The sequence below is a fragment of the Gymnodraco acuticeps genome, unplaced genomic scaffold, assembly GCF_902827175.1.
Source record: "Gymnodraco acuticeps unplaced genomic scaffold, fGymAcu1.1, whole genome shotgun sequence".
Lineage (NCBI taxonomy): Eukaryota > Metazoa > Chordata > Actinopteri > Perciformes > Bathydraconidae > Gymnodraco > Gymnodraco acuticeps.
This window is the reverse complement of record NW_022989949.1, coordinates 580801-598317: the sequence shown is the minus strand read 5'-3', so window position 1 is coordinate 598317 and position 17517 is coordinate 580801. Positions and strand designations below refer to the sequence as shown.

The 17517-nt window shown below is 41.7% G+C and overlaps 1 protein-coding gene across 1 annotated transcript; it reads left to right on the top strand.

The window, feature by feature from the left end:
* Nucleotides 1-214: 214 nt before the first annotated feature.
* Nucleotides 215-16888, top strand: senp3b (SUMO specific peptidase 3b). The gene is made up of 12 exons (XM_034210587.1): nt 215-574; nt 1993-2118; nt 2850-3572; nt 6398-6511; nt 6670-6781; nt 9474-9621; nt 9792-9839; nt 9960-10037; nt 11642-11779; nt 12038-12121; nt 12299-12349; nt 15488-16888. The coding sequence occupies exons 2-12, from the start codon at nt 2031-2033 to the stop codon at nt 15596-15598; spliced, it is 1695 nt and encodes a 564-aa protein (XP_034066478.1). The 5' UTR covers nt 215-574; nt 1993-2030; the 3' UTR covers nt 15599-16888.
* Nucleotides 16889-17517: the final 629 nt, after the last annotated feature.

The window sequence follows — 17517 nt, the reverse complement described above, 5'->3', positions numbered from 1 at the left end:
GCAACACATTTAAATACTCAAGTAAAATACTAGTATCTCAACATTGTACACTATAGTAGGCTACCTAGGTACTTTACACCACCCGGTAAAACATATAACTTTCATAAACTCATACCGAATCCAATTGTTAAAATACAACATGAGCAATTGTGTCAATAGAAAAAGTGGGGGGTCAAAACCCTTATCCTGATCAGATCCTGATGATACTCTCTATGACGCCATTGCTGCGCGACGGACTTGTTGTAGACATGAGAGCGAAAAATCTGCAGTGATCCGGCTCAGCGCATCTCGTTCTTTTTCACTTCTTATAGATTTTCGTGTCGATTTCACACAGATCTCTGTCTGCAATCTATACTTAATGTTTAGTGTTTAATTTGTTCGTTGAACCGGAAGACCTAAAATAAATCAAAGTTCTCAAGGAGGTAACATCTGGCTCCTGCACACCTGACTTCATTGAATGAGGTTTAACGTAAATTAGCATTTGTTTTGGTTCGATACCCTGACTAAATTAAGCACGCCCAACATTCAGTTGGAAGCAGCTGGACACACATTCATATAAATCTGCAGTCCAACGGTAAGCATATAATATGAACACCTAGCTTTGGAAGCACTACAGTAAAGCCGGGCGTTTTATTTTGTTGTTGCTAACATGGCAGCTCCCTTCTAGCTAGCTAACGACAACATAGCTAACCAGCTAACATGCTAGCTAGCATAGACAACGGATTATTGGAGAGCTATGGTTATTTCAGTTGGTTATAAATGGTGTTGCGGGGGCTTCGGATAGTTATAGTTACATACAAAACACAGTTTGCAGTTAATTGGGTTTTTATTTCGGTTTTAAGTGCTGAAACTGTGACGGTGATGCTGCTAGCGCTAAATGCGAACAAGCTAGCCTGGGTAGTGACTATTTCCTGCACCGGACATAATTGTCCCCTTCATAGAGCAGTTTTTAAAAAAGCATATCCCCTGCAGCAAATTATGCACTTTAATAAAAGCTAATTCGCCCATTTGCTTAGTTATACTCGTACTCAGTGTAGCTAGCAGGCTAAGTTACATATCCGCTTTCCGACCAGGTGCACATGGTGACGACAGTCCCGGTGTTACAAAGCTGCTCTGCTGTAACACAGCCATATGCATCCGAATGAAATGTGTATAATGTAAACCAAGTGTTGCTTGCTAAACGCTTTTCCTATGTCAACAAGAACAATTAGGTTTAATTAACTTTTTAAGCAGGTATTATTTATGCACATTATCAATTGTCCGTTGGAAGGTCATAGGTCATTCTTATTTACATTTCGTAGTAAAGTGTTGCAATTTCCCGCTTGTTGTTCCAATTGCAGCCCTGTCATTATAGAGCATGAAGGGTACTTTGCAGAGGTGGAAGAAGTACTCAGATCTTGTACTTGAGTAAAAGAAGAAGTACCAGAGTGTAGGAATACTCTGTTACAAGTATAAGTCTTGCAATCAAAATGTTACTCAAGTAAAATCATGAATCAGCATAAAAATATACTTAAACTACCAAATGTAAAAGTACTCATTGTGCAGATTGGAGTAAATCTACTCAGTTACTCTAAACCACTGCTGAGGTGTAATGTGCCCCAACCTTACTCCACAGCTCAGAAGGATTATCTGATACCCACGGATATTTTTTTATCTTAAAGGGACTTTGATTATGTCACAGTTGTTTTTCTGTCCACTTCTACATGTAAAAATGTTATCTACTGCTGGATTTCAGGTCAATTATTGGTTTCCCATTTTCTCCTAAGGCAGCTGATTTTAAAAGATGTTTCCTCTTACCCTTCGTTTAATCACATGGTGTTTTAATTAGAACACTTGATTTTCATTTTGTGGTGATGAACATCATTTAGGAGAAACATGGCACAACTAAATCTTATAAATTACCAATATGACTAGTGTGGAGCATGGCGGATAACCTTTTTTAACATCTGCATTTTTAGAGAAAGTAAAGTAAACTGTGTTTGTGGTCTGCAGGTGACGAGCTGGCGCAGGTTGTGGGTTGTCCGTGGACAATGCGAGACAGTGGCGGTAGCCTGGCCCAGAACCGCTGGCAGGGTGACCTGGGTCTGACCGCTGTGGGGCAGGACGACACTGGAGGAGGTGGGGTTTTTATCAATCGTTAATGTTTACATTCCTGCTAGCTGCATGATCATTTATTTTTATTACACAGCTCAGTTGAATACCAGATTCTGGAACTGCAACAACTTAACTTAAAAGGAAGGTTTTCTGTGTCCAAGTCTACTCACATTTTAGTTTGTACATGCCCTCTCTCCCTTGATCATCCTTAGCAACAGTCATTATTTTGCTTAGTAGCGCTGTGTTATCGAGTATTATTTCACGGCTTGGTTGAATACTTTTCAGAGTTTGTTAATACTCGAACACACCTCTGCTAAGCAAAATAATGACCTTTCTGCATATTATCCATTAACATTTTCTTTTAATGCAACTGTATCATAATGAAAAAAGGAAATCCCAGTTTTGTACAGAACCTTTTTTTTAAAGTCACACTATGATCATTTAAATACTAATTGTTATTCATTTTGTATTATTTTTAATATCTCAAATTCAATCGCAATTGCATTGCAAGTCAATATAATAATATGAAGTAAAGTTGTGCAGTCCTAATCGGATATCACAATACACAATTACTTTTTCTAAGTGTATATTATAACAAGCACATTATAACTCAAATTTGAAACAAAAACGTCAGGTTTTAGACGGCATGTGTTCGGTAAAATGAACCATAGTATTATTTATAAAAAATTCTAACCCAAAAATGTAATATTTTTTGGGAAGAAATGCAGCTGATGATAGTCAATGTTTGTATCCAGGTGGGATTCCTGGGGACCACCTCATCGTCCCAGTGTCGGGCCACAGCGTACCCAGCCCCATGCACCTCCGACTGGGGCAGAAAGAGAAGGTGTGGACGGGCGAGTATGTGGAGGAGGAGGATGAGGAGGATGGCATTGTTAGGATCAAGGCAATGGGTGATGAGGAGGAAGATAACAATCTGGATGGCGAGGACGAGTTAGAGTTTGAGGGCAAGGGCTGGGAAAACGAGGAGGAGGAGGAGGAAGAGGAGGAGGAAGATGAAGAGGAGAATGATGAAGAGGAGCCGGAAGATGGCGGAGACCAGGCGCCATTGGAGTGGGAGATCCCAGACTTTCCCTCCCAGTCCAGCGAGCTCCCTCACTCACACCTACACCACCATGGACCACAACAGAAGGCACAAGATGGTGACGACGTCGCCGGGGGCGCTGCCGCCTCCCAGGCCGAGGGGGGTGACGTGTTCCGGCCCCCCCTCAGCAGGTACCGGGTTCAGAAGAGGCGCTGGCAGCGTTTGAGGACCCATCGAGGCCTGGGCTTCCGGCTCACCAGGCACTGGAAGAGCTGGCGTCAGCGGGCGCAGTGGGTCTGCTCCCAGGGGCTCCGCTACCGGCAGAGAGCGCACCACCTGTACGGCAAGCAGAGGAGGACAAAAAGGTACCAGCAGTCTCCGTACTCTGACGGAGAGGAGGACAGCAACGACGAGATGTTCACAGACTCTGAGAGAGGTACTGATCGTTCACTTCTAACACACGTACTGAATATGTTTCAATGGCAAGGTTCTTTGTTTTTCTTAATACAAACAAATCTAAATCAAACTAATTGCATGTAAAGACCAAATCAACCAACAGTGTTTCCACCAGGAACTTTTTCAGGGTCAGAAGCCAAATGTCTTTTTTGTGTTTTGGGTGCTGTGCTAATCTTGTTAGAGCGGTTTGTCACTAAAATCTGAAATTTGGGGAGTTAACATGCAATACACTGGCAAAAACCCTGCAACCATTTTTGTTTATCAAAACTTTCTGACCATGAGCTGGCCATTAGGTTGCTACTGAACATCTTTTAAAACGGCTCACAACATATTTAGATTTTTTAAACAGCTTAACAGTGTAGTATTTATAATCCTCTAAACCGGAGGATATTATTTGGTGAGGACTATTTCAGGTGGCCGATAAATCCACATTTTTACATTGCATTTAGCCGACACTTTTATCCAAAGCGACTTACAATACAAGTACATTCGACCAGGAAGACACAACCTTGAAGAAAACAGAATCATATAAGTACATCAGGTTTCATAGAGCCAAACATTTCAAGTGCTACTCAACTGTTGGTATCTAGGGTCACACCCAGATTCCTTGCAGTCTGAGTCGGGGAAACAACTGAGGTGCCGATGTTGATTGTTAGGTCAAGAGTGGGACAATCTTTTCCCGGAAGGAAAAGCAGTTCAGTCTTGTCAAGGTTGAGCTTGAGGTGGTGAGCAGACATCCACTGAGAGACAAGCAGAGATGCGTGCGACGACCTGGGTCTCTGAGCGGGGAAAGGACAGAATTAGTTGGGTGTCATCAGCGTAGCAGTGGTATGAAAAACCATGCGGGCTAATGACTGTTCCGAGCGAGTTTGTGTACAGGGAGAAGAGGAGGGGACCAAGAACAGAGCCCTGAGGGACCCCTATAGTTAATTGACAAGGGTCGGACTCAGACCCTCTCCAAGTAACCCTGTAGGTACGGTCTTTGAGGTACGAGGTGAGGAGGGAAAGTGCAGAGCCTGAAACTCCACGTTTTTGGAGAGTGCGAAGGAGGATCTGATGATTCACCGTGTCGAATGCAGCAGACAGGTCCAACAGGATGATGACAGAGGAGAGGGATGCAGTTTTGGCAGTGTGCAGTTCCTCAGTGACAGCAAGGAGAGCAGTTTCTGTGGAGTGACCTGCCTTGAAACCAGACTGGTGCGGATCCAGAAGGTTGTTCTGATTGAGATAACAGGAGAGTTGTTTAAAGACAGCGCGTTCAACTGATTTAGACAGGAACGGGAGGAGAGAGACAGGCCTGTAGTTTATAACATCAGACGGGTTGAGAGTGGGTTTCTTTAGGAGAGGGTTTACTCTAGGAGGCAAGAGCCTCCTTGAGACTGTTTGGAAAGTGACCAGAAGTTAGAGAAGTGTTGATGAAATGGGTGAGAAACGGTAGAATATCAGGAGCGATAGTCTGAAGGAGGTTTGAAGGGATAGGGTCCAGAGGACAGGTGGTAGGGCGGGCAGAGGTAATGAGGGTAAGAACCTCACTTGGAGAGAGAGGGGAAAAGGAGGTTAGTGTGTTGGTGGAAGGAAGGTCTGGTGACCCAGCGGTGAGTAAAGGTGAGTCAGAAAAAGAAGAGCGAATATCATCAACCTTTTTTTCAAAGTGGGTAACAAAGTCGCTTGACAGAAGTGAGGAGGGGGGAGGGGCTTTGGGAGGGTCCAAGAGGGTGGAGAAGATGGAAAATAGTTTTTTGGGATTGGAATAGGAAGATTGTATCTTATCTTGAAAGAAAGTGCTTTTTGCCTGAGAGATCGAAGCAGAGAAAGAGGAGAGGAGAGCCTGATAGGTTAGGAGGTCGTCATGGTGTTTGGATTTCCACCATTTCCGCTCTGCTGCCCTAAGGACGGTTCTATTAGCACGCAGTGCATCATTTAGCCAGGGAGCAGGAGGGGACTGACGAGCCTGCCGAGATGTGAGAGGACAGAGAGAGTCCAGAGAGGATGAGAGAGTAGAGAGGAGAGTTTCTGCAGCAGAGTTTGGAGGCAGGAGTTGGAACGAGTCAGAGGAAGGGAGGGCTGAGAGCACCGACGAGGCAAAGGTAGAGGGGGAGAGGGAGCGAAGGTTACGGCGGACAAGTGCAGGATGAGAAGAGATTAGTTTGTTATGTTTGGAAAGGGATAGAGAGAATGAAATGAAGAAGTGATCGGATGTGTGGAGCGGGTTTACAGAGAGGTTAGAAGTAGAGCAGTTCCTTGAGAATATGAGATCAAGGACATTGCCAGCTTTATGAGTCGGTGGGGACGGAGACAGTGAGAAAGCAAAGGCGGTTAACAGAGATGTTAGTTCGTCTATCTTCCCCGTCTGGAGGTTGAAGTCTCCGAGAAGTACAGCGGGAGGGCCAGTTTCAGGGATGTGTGAGAGGAGATGATCTAATTCCTCCAAGAAGTCCCCCAAGGCGCCTGGTGGACGGTAGAGAACAACAATGGTTAACTGTATAGGATGGGTTACTGTGACGGCATGGAAATACATTTGTATTTAATATGACAAGAGATTTGAGTTGGTTTATTTCTTTATCTGCTATCATTACGCTGATGCACTCCAGTAGCATTTGTGCCCGCTGTGGGAAAGCACATCAGCAATGGCAGATTCTTGACATTTGTACGGCTCCCAAAGATCCCCCCCCGCCCTTCTTTTTTCATTGAGATTTCACGGAGTGTAATAATTTATGGTGTTAATGTATCAAATGATCAGAGCCATGACATTGCAAAACATGTAATCTTCACTGGATAATGACTTTATTTCCTTTTCTCTGTCAGATAAACGGATGAATGGCTGCTCTCCAGACAAGCCAGAGGACAGAGGGAGGCGGGAAGTGGAGGCCAAACCTGTGGAGCTGGCCCTGACTGAGGAACACATGAGTTGTGTCACAGGTACGGATCAACATCTGTCAGGCAGATACATGTAAAACTGCTTTTTGATAGGTAAAAAGGAAAGAGTATGACCTCTTCAATGGTTAAGTATGCTTTTTTCTGGCTTGCTATGAAGATAAAGGTGACATTATAACTGCTTCTTTCTTTCTTCTGTCAAGGGATCCTTGAAGAGTCTCTACAGCAGTACGGCAGTTTGATCCCCATCCATGTGGATGACATCGTGGAGAAGCTTCAGGACATCTTCAGCCAGAGCTTCTCACAGCCACACAGGTCAGACACACACTTCTTCTGACATGGGGTTGGCAGGCAGTGCAATTGTCAGGGTTCGTACGGTCATGGAAAACCTGGAAAAGTCATGGAAATTCAAAATGCAAATTCCAGGCCCTGGAAAAGTTATGGAAAACAATATTTTTCCCAAAGTTTTGGAAAATTCATGGAAATGTAACTAAAGTTGCGTCAAAGAGCGCGATGTGAACTGAAAAGTTTTTCTGTCGCAATATCATTTAAGGAATCGTTGAGCTAGCTAGCTAGCATACATTGTCACTATCTGCTAACGTTAGCTTTAGCCTTAGTTTTCTAATAGTTTTTTTCATAGGCTATAAACAGAGGTGGTATAAGTATAGATATGGTGCTAGAGTAAAAGTAAAAGTACTCAGATCGTGTACTTTAGTAGAAGTACTCAGATCTTGTACTTAATAAAAGTATAGTACTCAGATCTTGTAGTAAAAGTAGAAGTACTCAGATCTTGTACTTGAGTAAAAGTAGAAGTACCAGAGTGTAGGAATACTCTGTTACAGTAAAAGTCCTGCATTCAAAATGTTCCTCAAGTGAAAGTAGAAAAGTATTGTCATCAAAATATAGTGAAAGTAGCGACAGTAAAAGTAGTCGTTGTGCAGATTGGTCCATTTCAGAATAATATATATGATATGTTTTATAATGATTGATCATGAAAGTGTTCTCAAAGCTGGTAAAGGTGCAGCTAGTTTGAATGACTTTGTATACTGCAGGGTAGCTGGTGGATTTACTCCAGGTGGAACTAAAGTCTGATTTAACACTTGATTAGATTTCACATCATTCATCCACATCTGTGAAGTAACTAAAGGTATTCAATACATGTAGTGGAGTAGAAGTACACCATTTACCTCTGAATTGTAGAAGTACAAAGTAGCAAAACATTGAAATACTTAAATAAAGTACAAGTATCTCAAAATTGTACCCACATATAGTACTGGAGTTTATGAACTTAGTTACTTTACACCAGTGGCTATAAAGATAGAAAGACTAACGGCCCGTCTACACTACAGGCATCGGAAAATGCTTTCAACGCTTCGCCCATTCATTTGAATGGGGTGACGTAGAAGATTTTTAAACTTCGCCGAACTGCATTGTGGGGAGCATGGCATGGCTTTGCAAGCATCACGAGCATCTATCGGCATCAAAAGTTGAAAAATGTTCAACTTTTGAGGCTCGATGCTTGGCATCAGCCAATCAAATCCCGCGTATGCAAATCTGCCAGTACAAGCGCTAGCCAATCAAACCGCGTGTATGCTGGGAGAGACTACGCAGGTCATTTCCTCATATTCAAAAAAATGGAGGGAAAATTCATTATAGCGGTAGTGTATCACCCGGTGCTGTATGATCAGGCTCTGTTCATCTACCGGGATACAAACCGGAGGAGCGAGGCATGGAGGGAGGTGGCAGAGACAGTGGGTGAAACTGGTAGGTTTTCGCCTGTTTGGGGATTTTATATCCAGTTTACTTCGTTTAACATTGCTATTGCTTTGTATGCCGGGGGCGGGCGGGAGATTCCTGATTGGTTGTTGGTCGCCTTGGGCGCGAGAAATCGGCAAGCCTCAGACACGCCCAGCTTCAAGATTTTTTGATGCCTGTAGTGTAGACGGGCCGTAAGCCTTGCACAGAGGCATGACAATACATTTTCAAAATGCTCAACAGTGCTGCCAAAATCATAAACTGACTGCTACACAATTAAAATAAATGCTTTTTATATATTTCTATTAGATGTGACTCTTTCTGTTATTATTGACTGCTGCTTTAGTTGTTCTGACTGCTAAAATCGGATCGGGGCTCGGATCCTTGTCACCTTTTTCATACCTGATGACTTTGCCTCCCTGACTACAGTTGCTTTAGCGTGTAGAAGCTAGTAAGCCTACTATTTGATTTGTTTTAGATAGGCACAACATGTTTCATATGCAGACCTTATTTTCCTGTTCCATGTTCAAATAAACAATTTTCAGTGGTAATTTTTTTTTGGTCATGGAAAATGAGGTAACGGTCATTGAGAAGTCATGGAGAAGTCATTGGTGAAAAAGTGTATGAACCCTGAATTGTGTGGCTAAAAAACAACAACCAGGAAACAAGTTAGCATTAAGCTATACCGGTTCTCTCCCCTGGTAGTCAACAGTTTTGTCAATGAGTTTTCAGTTAGATGCCTGACATAAGGTCTGTGGTTGGTCATGATTGGTTCTACGACATAAAATACGTCAGTAATTACCCTACTGATGAATGTCTGAAGCTTTTAGTGGCTCACAGGCAGCTGCTAACAAATGCCTGAATGAGGCTTCTAAACGTCATCACACTGAACACGAGTCTGCATTTAGCTTAGCATTTGTAATGTGAAGGAATGCAAATGTTGGCTTTTTACTTCTGGCAATATTTTTCAATTTCAACAAATATAAAAGTAGGTTTATCATGCTGAAGTATCATGTTACTTTAGTTTCTGCAGTATTCCGAAATCCAATGGGAAAAGACAATTGCTTTTTAAAAAAATACATCATCCCTGCACCACTCTACATCAAGAAGAATTGTAAAATCCACTTAATAATGTATGACATTCATTAGGGCATCCAGAGGTTGGTAAACCATAAACATCTGATGTGACACTATGTACAGTAGGTAAAGGAATTTTTTTAATGCTTCTCTGTTTGTGATTCTGCTTCCATAGGAAAGCCGTGGTCCAACACCTAATACAATCCTTCCAGCGCTCGTCGGGATCCGCCCTGGCTAAAACATTCAGAGTCAACTACAAACGCCACGTCCTCACCATGGACGACCTCGGCACGCTGTACGGACAGAACTGGCTCAACGACCAGGTAACACAACACACTCTTTACACATTTTGAATTGATATTGCAGGAAAGGAAAAGCTTATTAGCATCATGGAAGGAAATATATTCAACTCTTATTTTTGGCAATTTTGGATCACTTTGCGATGTTGATTTTGGACATCTTGGGAACATCTAAACCTTCTTTTGTTGTTCAGATCATGAACATGTATGGTGACCTGGTCATGGACTCTGTGCCAGACAAGGTAAAGAAATTAATGAAATATGTCATGCGGAAACAGAATTCATGCAAAGACTTTATTGAGCTACATTAAAACCCAAAACAATCTACCCTAATTCTCCCCTTCCTCTGTTATCCCCTTCAGGTTCACTTTTTCAACAGCTTCTTTTATGACAAGCTAAGGACAAACGGCTATGATGGAGTCAAACGGTGGACGAAAAATGTAAGTGTGTCAGAACCCTGTGTCTTCTGCATCCTCTCAAAGTTGAAGTTGTGCTAGACAATTTTTCTTACTCAAATCAACTTTATTTATATTGCACTTTACGTACAACACAGTTGAGCTAAATAGCTTTTACAGCACACACAGGAGTCAAATTAAAATAATGAAACAAACACATTAGAAAATAACTAAGATCTGAGTAATGATAGACCTACAGGAGAAACGAAGAGCTGGTTAAGTAACGGCCCGTCTACACTACAGGCATCAAAAAATCTTGAAGCTGGGCGTGTCTGAAGCTTGGGGATTTTTTGCGACCAACAACCAATCACATGAATCTCCCGCCCCCGACATACAAAGCAATAGCAATGTTAAAACGAAGTAAACTAGATATAAAATCCCCAAACAGGCGAAAACCTACCAGTTTCACCCACTGTCTCTGCCACCTCCCTCCATGCCTGGTTCCTCCGGTTTGTATCCCGGTAAATAGTTCTGGTCGGAAAGGACCGGGTGATTTGCTACCGTAATTTCTCGTTTGGAATATGAGGAAATGAACTGCGGTCTGGCCCTCCCAGCTTGCACGCGGTTTGATTGGCTAGCGCTTGTACTGGCGGGATTTGCAAAAACGGGATTTGATTGGCTGACGCCAGCTTCGAGCCTCAAAAGTTGAACATTGTTCAACTTTTGACGCCGATAGACGCTCGCGATGCTTGCAACGCCTTGCCATGCTACCCACAATGCAGTTCGGCGAAGTTTGAAAATATCCTACGTCACCCCATTCAAATGAATGGGCGAAGCGTTGAAAGCATTTTTTTACGCCTGTAGTGTAGACGGGCCGTAAGACAAATAAAAGCTAATCAGAAAAATAGTTTTTAGATGAATCCTAGAGATATTGGTAGTAGGAGAGAAAACGTCTTTTGGGGGCGACTACCCATGAAAGTAATCATTTAGATTTGTATCAATACTAGTTTGGTTCCTCATGAATCATTGTCTTTGTGAATAATCTCACACGCACACATATGCCATTGAGCTCACCAAGTTGCGCCTTATCAGAACGGCACTGAAGCTACCTTTCCGTGTTACTAAACCTTACTCACGACTGACATTTTAAGGTGAGGAGCCGTCCTTCTATCGCTACAATCCCCACCACCAACCAACAACTATTCTACATTTAACACAAGTACTGTTAGCAGTAAAGGGGGCAGGGAACAAACTGAACCGTTGAGAGCACCAGAGGGAGGGAGGAGAGCCATCGCCAGATATCAAGCTACGGTAGCTACTGTTAGCAAAGCCAAAAGGAGCAGGAATTTCCGAGAGTTGCTAAGAGAAGGAGAGTTATGAGTGCTTGAGCTGTGCTAACATGTGATTAGATGAACAACGTGAAGTAACTGCCTTCTTCAAGAGCTTTAACAAGATCGACTTAAATTAAGCTATCAGTTTCACAAACATGCAGCAACAGACACACAGGAGACCCTGAAATGACAACACGCTTATCGTACTGCCTCGATAGTCTCAGTGGTTAACCATCTTTGTTCAAACGTTTCAAAGTATGGATACATTTTATTCACAGTAGTATTTATATCAGTTCTCCCTCCTCTCCTCCCCGTCAGGTTGACATCTTTCAGAAGGACCTGCTGCTGATCCCCATCCACCTGGAGGTCCACTGGTCTCTGGTCAGTGTGGACATTCCTCGCCGAGCCATCACTTACTTTGACTCTCAGCGGACTCTCAACAGACGCTGCCCAAAGGTAGGACCACACAGCAACCCCAGGCGCCTAGTAGTAGATTATTCTGGAGAAGAAAAAAAATATAAAAGCCATTGGAGACCCTCAATGCTTCTTTTACTGAAAATGTTTTCCATGTTATCATTTGAACTTTTCCACTGGTTCAATGTCATCAATTCTATTCATAGTGGGCTCTCTTGTTATGGAAGGCAATAAAGACTTCTTTAATAAAACAAGTCTGTGACTAGAGTTCGTCTCAAGTCTTTCTGTTTTTGTTTACAGCACATTTTTAAGTATCTGCAAGCGGAGGCCATCAAAAAAGACCAGCAAGACTTTTTGACGGGATGGAAGGGCTTTTTCAAAATGGTGAGCTCTGTTTCTGATGGATTTTTCTCCTTTTTAACACGGCTTCAGATTACTAGTTCCACAAAGCTCTCTGTGTGGGCTGAGCCGCTGCCAGCCACTCACACATTACCATGGCTTTGTTATGTACTTGAACTATTGTCCTGCGAGTTGCTCATGTTTTGTGGATGTTTGTTTCAGAATGTGGGTCGTCAAAACAACGACAGCGACTGCGGTGCTTTTGTGCTACAGGTGAGTCTCATGTTATTGTCCATGTGCAGATTAATGGCAGACTATGCTGGCTGAGTAAAGCTCACATCCCCCATACCAGGGCTGTCCAACTTATTTGCACCGTGATTAGTTAAGAATTACCATAAATAAATCACAGACTAATCAAATCAAGTTTTATTTATATAGCACATTTATAAACGATTTTTGGTGGAGCCAAAGTGCTGTACATATAATAAAAATAGCCTACAGTAGAGACACTTTACAGCAAATACAACAACACAGATTGTTCAGAATATCAGTATGAGAAAAACGACACCCTCTGTCCTTAGACCCTCTGTCCTTAGACCCTCTGTCCTTAGACCCTCACATCGTACAAGGAAAAACTTCCAGAGAAAACCCACAGTTTAAGGGAAAATGGGAGAAACCTCAGGGAGAGCAACAGAGGAGGGATCCCTCTCCCAGGACGGACAGACGTGCAATAGATGCCGTGTGTAAATCGAAGAGATAATACTTTTTACAGCATATAGACCGAATGTTAGGAAATGCATGTGTCTGTAATAAGAAGATGAATCCACGAGGATGTCAGCTACAATCCTGAGGAAGCCATCAGGGAAGCAGCATGACGAGACCCAAGGCAGGACTACAGCAAGAGGATCAGCCTCGACTCCGGATCCCGGCGTAGATATAGATACAAAACAAGAAAAAAGATTTGGCTGGGTTAATCGGAACAAGAGAATACACAGACACAGACAGAGAGGGAAAAGGTCATTGGATACAAGTTATTCTTGATAACCCTCTAGAACAGTGGTTCCCAACCTGGGGGGCGCCAAAGATAATAATTATTTATTTTTTACATATAATTGTAACGCAATACATGATTGTCACTAAAAGCCTTGTCTCTACATTACAATAACATATAAAAAATAGTTGATTAATTAATTTGAATACAAATTCAAGTTAGTAGCTATTAAAGGCATAGATAGACAGAAATGTATAATTCTTTCTTTAATAGAAATGTTCCTTCTGCCCGTAAAGTGTCCAAACCGGGCTTTTCTGGATAAGCGCATTTTCAAAACATAGTCATTGTCCATGCCGGTTTCAGTATACCTTGTGTGTGTGTGTGTGTGTGTGTGTGTGTGTGTGGGGGGGGGGCGCGCAACTTCCAACAGGAGTCATTTGGGGGGGCTCTTGGGAAAAAAGGTTGGGAACCACTGCTCTAGAAAGATCTCATGAACTTCCCCACTCAATCTATCAAGACCCGAGCAGTTATTTTTATTTTTTTTAGACAAAACACCAAATCTTTAATGAAAGTCACATTTATCATCCATGACCATATGGAGAAAAAAGGAAAAAAAGCATTTCATCTTAAAGACCCGAGCAGTTCTATTAGATATAGGATAAGAACCAGAGATAGGGAGCTTAACAACCTATCTCTTCGTCAGATGCACTCCCCCGCTTATCTAAGCGACTCTGTACCCCGTTACCCTACAAGGCCATAGACCAGCAGAGGGACCGTTACCCTCTACAAGGCCATAGACCAGCAGAGGGACCGTTACCCTCTACAAGGCCATAGACCAGCAGAGGGACCGTTACCCTCTACAAGGCCATAGACCAGCAGAGGGACCGTTACCCTCTACAAGGCTATAGACCAGCAGAGGGACCGTTACCCTCTACAAGGCCATAGACCAGCAGAGGGACCGTTACCCTCTACAAGGCCATAGACCAGCAGAGGGACCGTTACCCTCTACAAGGCCATAGACCAGCAGAGGGACCGTTACCCTCTACAAGGCCATAGACCAGCAGAGGGAAAATGGGGGGTGGGTAAGGGTTTTTAAGAATAAACCGCAAGGGTCTAAAGGGAAAAAATATGAAATATAAGGTACTATATTTTAAGTAATCCTATCTACTATTCCTATATTCGAATAATGTATAAACTATTTTATTACTCGACTACAATTGTAGGCTAGTATAACGATTTAATTTGCAGTGTTATAATATTAGTCCTTCAATAAAAAAAAGGCATACTTTTTAAATGTTTTCATTTAAATGGGTTTATTATCTTAAATGAAAACACATTAGTTCCAGCTAATCAGAAACTGGTTTATTGCCAAGTAGGTTTACACATGCAAGGAATTAGCCTATGGTGCATACATAAACGCAGTTTAAGATCAATTGTAAGTGTATTTGAACATTATATCAACATGAAATATAGATATACTAAAAACTACATACAATAAAATATGACAAAATACTCTTAATAAAATAAAAATATATGAGCGGTGGAAAGCTGTGCAGATATTACAAGAGGTAGATTTGTATATCAGTGTGCTAAATATTCAAAGGGTTGTGCAGGACTGACAGTAATTCAATGAAATAAATAAAAACAAGATATTGTTCGCATAGCCTGCTCATAATGACATTGTGAGGAAAAAATGCAAAGCGAACTTAAATGAACCAGTTAATACATTTGCTGGGAATTTTGAGAGGCAAGCCATTTAAAATCAGTTTTGAGCGTCACAAACGTTCTTCGGGTGTGAATTCGGATTCCCCTAAAGGAAATGCATCAATCTGCTGCACTTTGAGAGAACAAAAAGATAAGCTTAAATCTATATTTATATTTCAAGCATTTATTAACACTGTAATCTGCAACATTTTGGTAGATTAGATATGCAAATATTACCCACTGCACCCACCCTAATGCACTATATACACACACATACATACACAAGGCAAACACAGGCATTTCATCTACCCACTGTCTGCATGGAAGCTCTATGAATCTGTATATTGTATTTAACATTTCATTTATTTTCTTGTGTTGATCTCTTATTGCATCACGTTTCCTTGTATTCTGCATTGAGTTTAATTTTGCAGAGAAACTTGTTTTTAACTGCGTATAACAATCAACGCTTTAACATGATATGAAATCACAGCCACAATGCATGGGGAAAAAGGACGTGCTTAAAGACCGATTGGGTGGGTTTACATCTCCGAAGACCAACTGTCTTGGTCATTCATGGGAAATACTTTTTTAGACCGCATGTCTCACACCTACTACATGGAGCCTGTTGATCTGCAATGTAGGAACGCACACTTCTTACTTGTGTCGTTGCTACACGCTAATAACTTGCTGTGTTTCTCCTCATGTGCGTCCTACAGTACTGCAAGTGTCTGGCACTAGGGCAGCCGTTCAGCTTCGGCCAGCTGGATATGCCCAGGCTGAGGAGGCAAATGTACAAAGAACTCTGTCACTGCAAGCTCACCCTGTGACCCGCCGCCCGCCCGCCATCTCCACCTGCTCCTTTAACAAGATGGAGGGACAGTGATACGACAAGACCGAGGGCAAGGGGAGCAAACGATTGACTGGGAAAGAGAACAAAAACTATTTTTCTCAACATCCAGAGAAATTACTTCTTTCTTCTATTGTAGGTGATGTCATTGTTTCACTTTTTGTCTCTCTTTGCTTCCCTCTCCCCCCACCCTTTGATAAATGTTTTAATTTCCATGTCATGGTTATTCCTTTGTGGTTGACAGAGGCCAAGACTAGCTTCCGTTTTGGGAATGTGCTAATCTTCCATCCCATTGTAGACCACCGTTGTTTTATCGAGAAGATTTCAATAGCGTACAGTCCAGGTATAAACGGTTGAAGTCCAACCTGACTACTACTTTCACTTTTGGGTGGAGGGCAGAACGAATTGAACCAGTCTGTGTAAGCTTGTGGTTAATTAGTACTTGTGGATGTACATGCCTTCCATCCATCCAGTCCATACAGTATGTTGTGTTCAAATCATTGACACCCAACATGAAACACACTCTCTACAGCCAATGGTATGTTGACAATTCTATCCATCTAGTCAGCACATAGTGTTTGTAATGCAGCGTAACATTTCCGATGTTTAGTTGAATCCAAGAGACAATGGAACTTGCTAACTGATGCTGCCATATTGATGTCCGAAAACAGCATATGAAGAGCTACTCTAGTGCATTTTTTTTTTTTTAAGGAAATCAGAATTGACATCCATGGAACAGCCCACATTTCAACCCATGTGCTGGAAAATTGCCCTGCCATCACTCAACCCTAAATAAAACATCTTTAATGTGGGAGACTTCCGCATCGTTGCCCATACAAGCCAGAATGACATATTGGCCCTGAGAAAGGGGCATCTTTACATTGCATTTATCTTTTTCTGTGTTTTATCTGTCAGTAAATGTGTTGATATGCTTATTGCTTTAAACAAATGGTGTTAAAAAGGAGGACTACTAATAGGTTATTTTCCAAGTAAATACAAAACTGATCCTCTGGTTAGTATTTCTTAGAAAGTTTGACAGCCATTTTGGTGAGGACCACGACAGCGACACAACAGATTCAGTATGTTCACAATGGAGTTACAGCACCCTCCTCTTTTTTTTTTTTATAACGAAAGAAAGATTTTGTTGATAGCGGTGTGTCTGTTTTTCTTTTGTTTTTCCAAACAGGAGATGATGCATCAGAGTTGAACGTTTTATATATCTTCTACAATGCATTATTGTTGCTAAAAATAAAAATATGCGGCAAAAATTGGACTGTGCATTTTATTAATGCTAATAAATAGGCGTCATATTCAAAATCCAGTAGTATTGCAGTATGTTATAACATACAAGGAATTTCTTTATGGGCCAAAACAAAAACAAATGGTCGTATCAAATGAAGTCTATTACTCAAATTCTGTTCTTAAGATCACACTTATCATTCAGTACTCTGAACATGTAATCTTTATTATAACAAGTTACAATGAGCAAAGATATTATTCACATTTGTTTTTTATTTTGCCTATAATGTTGCTATGGACCCTTATATAAACAGTCCATGTTAAGGACAGTTTGAACTGAGTATTCCTGAAAGCCTGGTTCTGGTCATATTCACAATACATGCCAAACATGAATTGGCATTCATTATGCTATAAATTACAACTATAAACAACTGTATCTAGGGACATATTCTATAAAATACTTATTGCAGACAGCATGAGTCATACACCATAAGTCCAGCTTTTTTCCATGTTGTGTTAAATATGCTACACATGAGTACACTGTGACTCATACAGTTTCACACTTTGCATCATATATCAGTGGTCATAAGATTTGTCACTTATTTGTAAGGAAATATGGTTCAGATGAAAACAAAAATAATTCTACCCTAGGTACGGCCT

Excerpts from the sequence above, each read along its gene's own strand:
- senp3b (XM_034210587.1), top strand. The coding sequence starts at position 2,031 with ATGCGAGACAGTGGCGGTAGCCTGGCCCAGAACCGCTGGCAGGGTGAC. Across the intron at positions 10,038-11,641 it reads TCAAACGGTGGACGAAAAAT|GTTGACATCTTTCAGAAGGA; the intron begins GTAAGTGTGTCA and ends CCTCCCCGTCAG. Across the intron at positions 12,122-12,298 it reads GGAAGGGCTTTTTCAAAATG|AATGTGGGTCGTCAAAACAA; the intron begins GTGAGCTCTGTT and ends TGTTTGTTTCAG.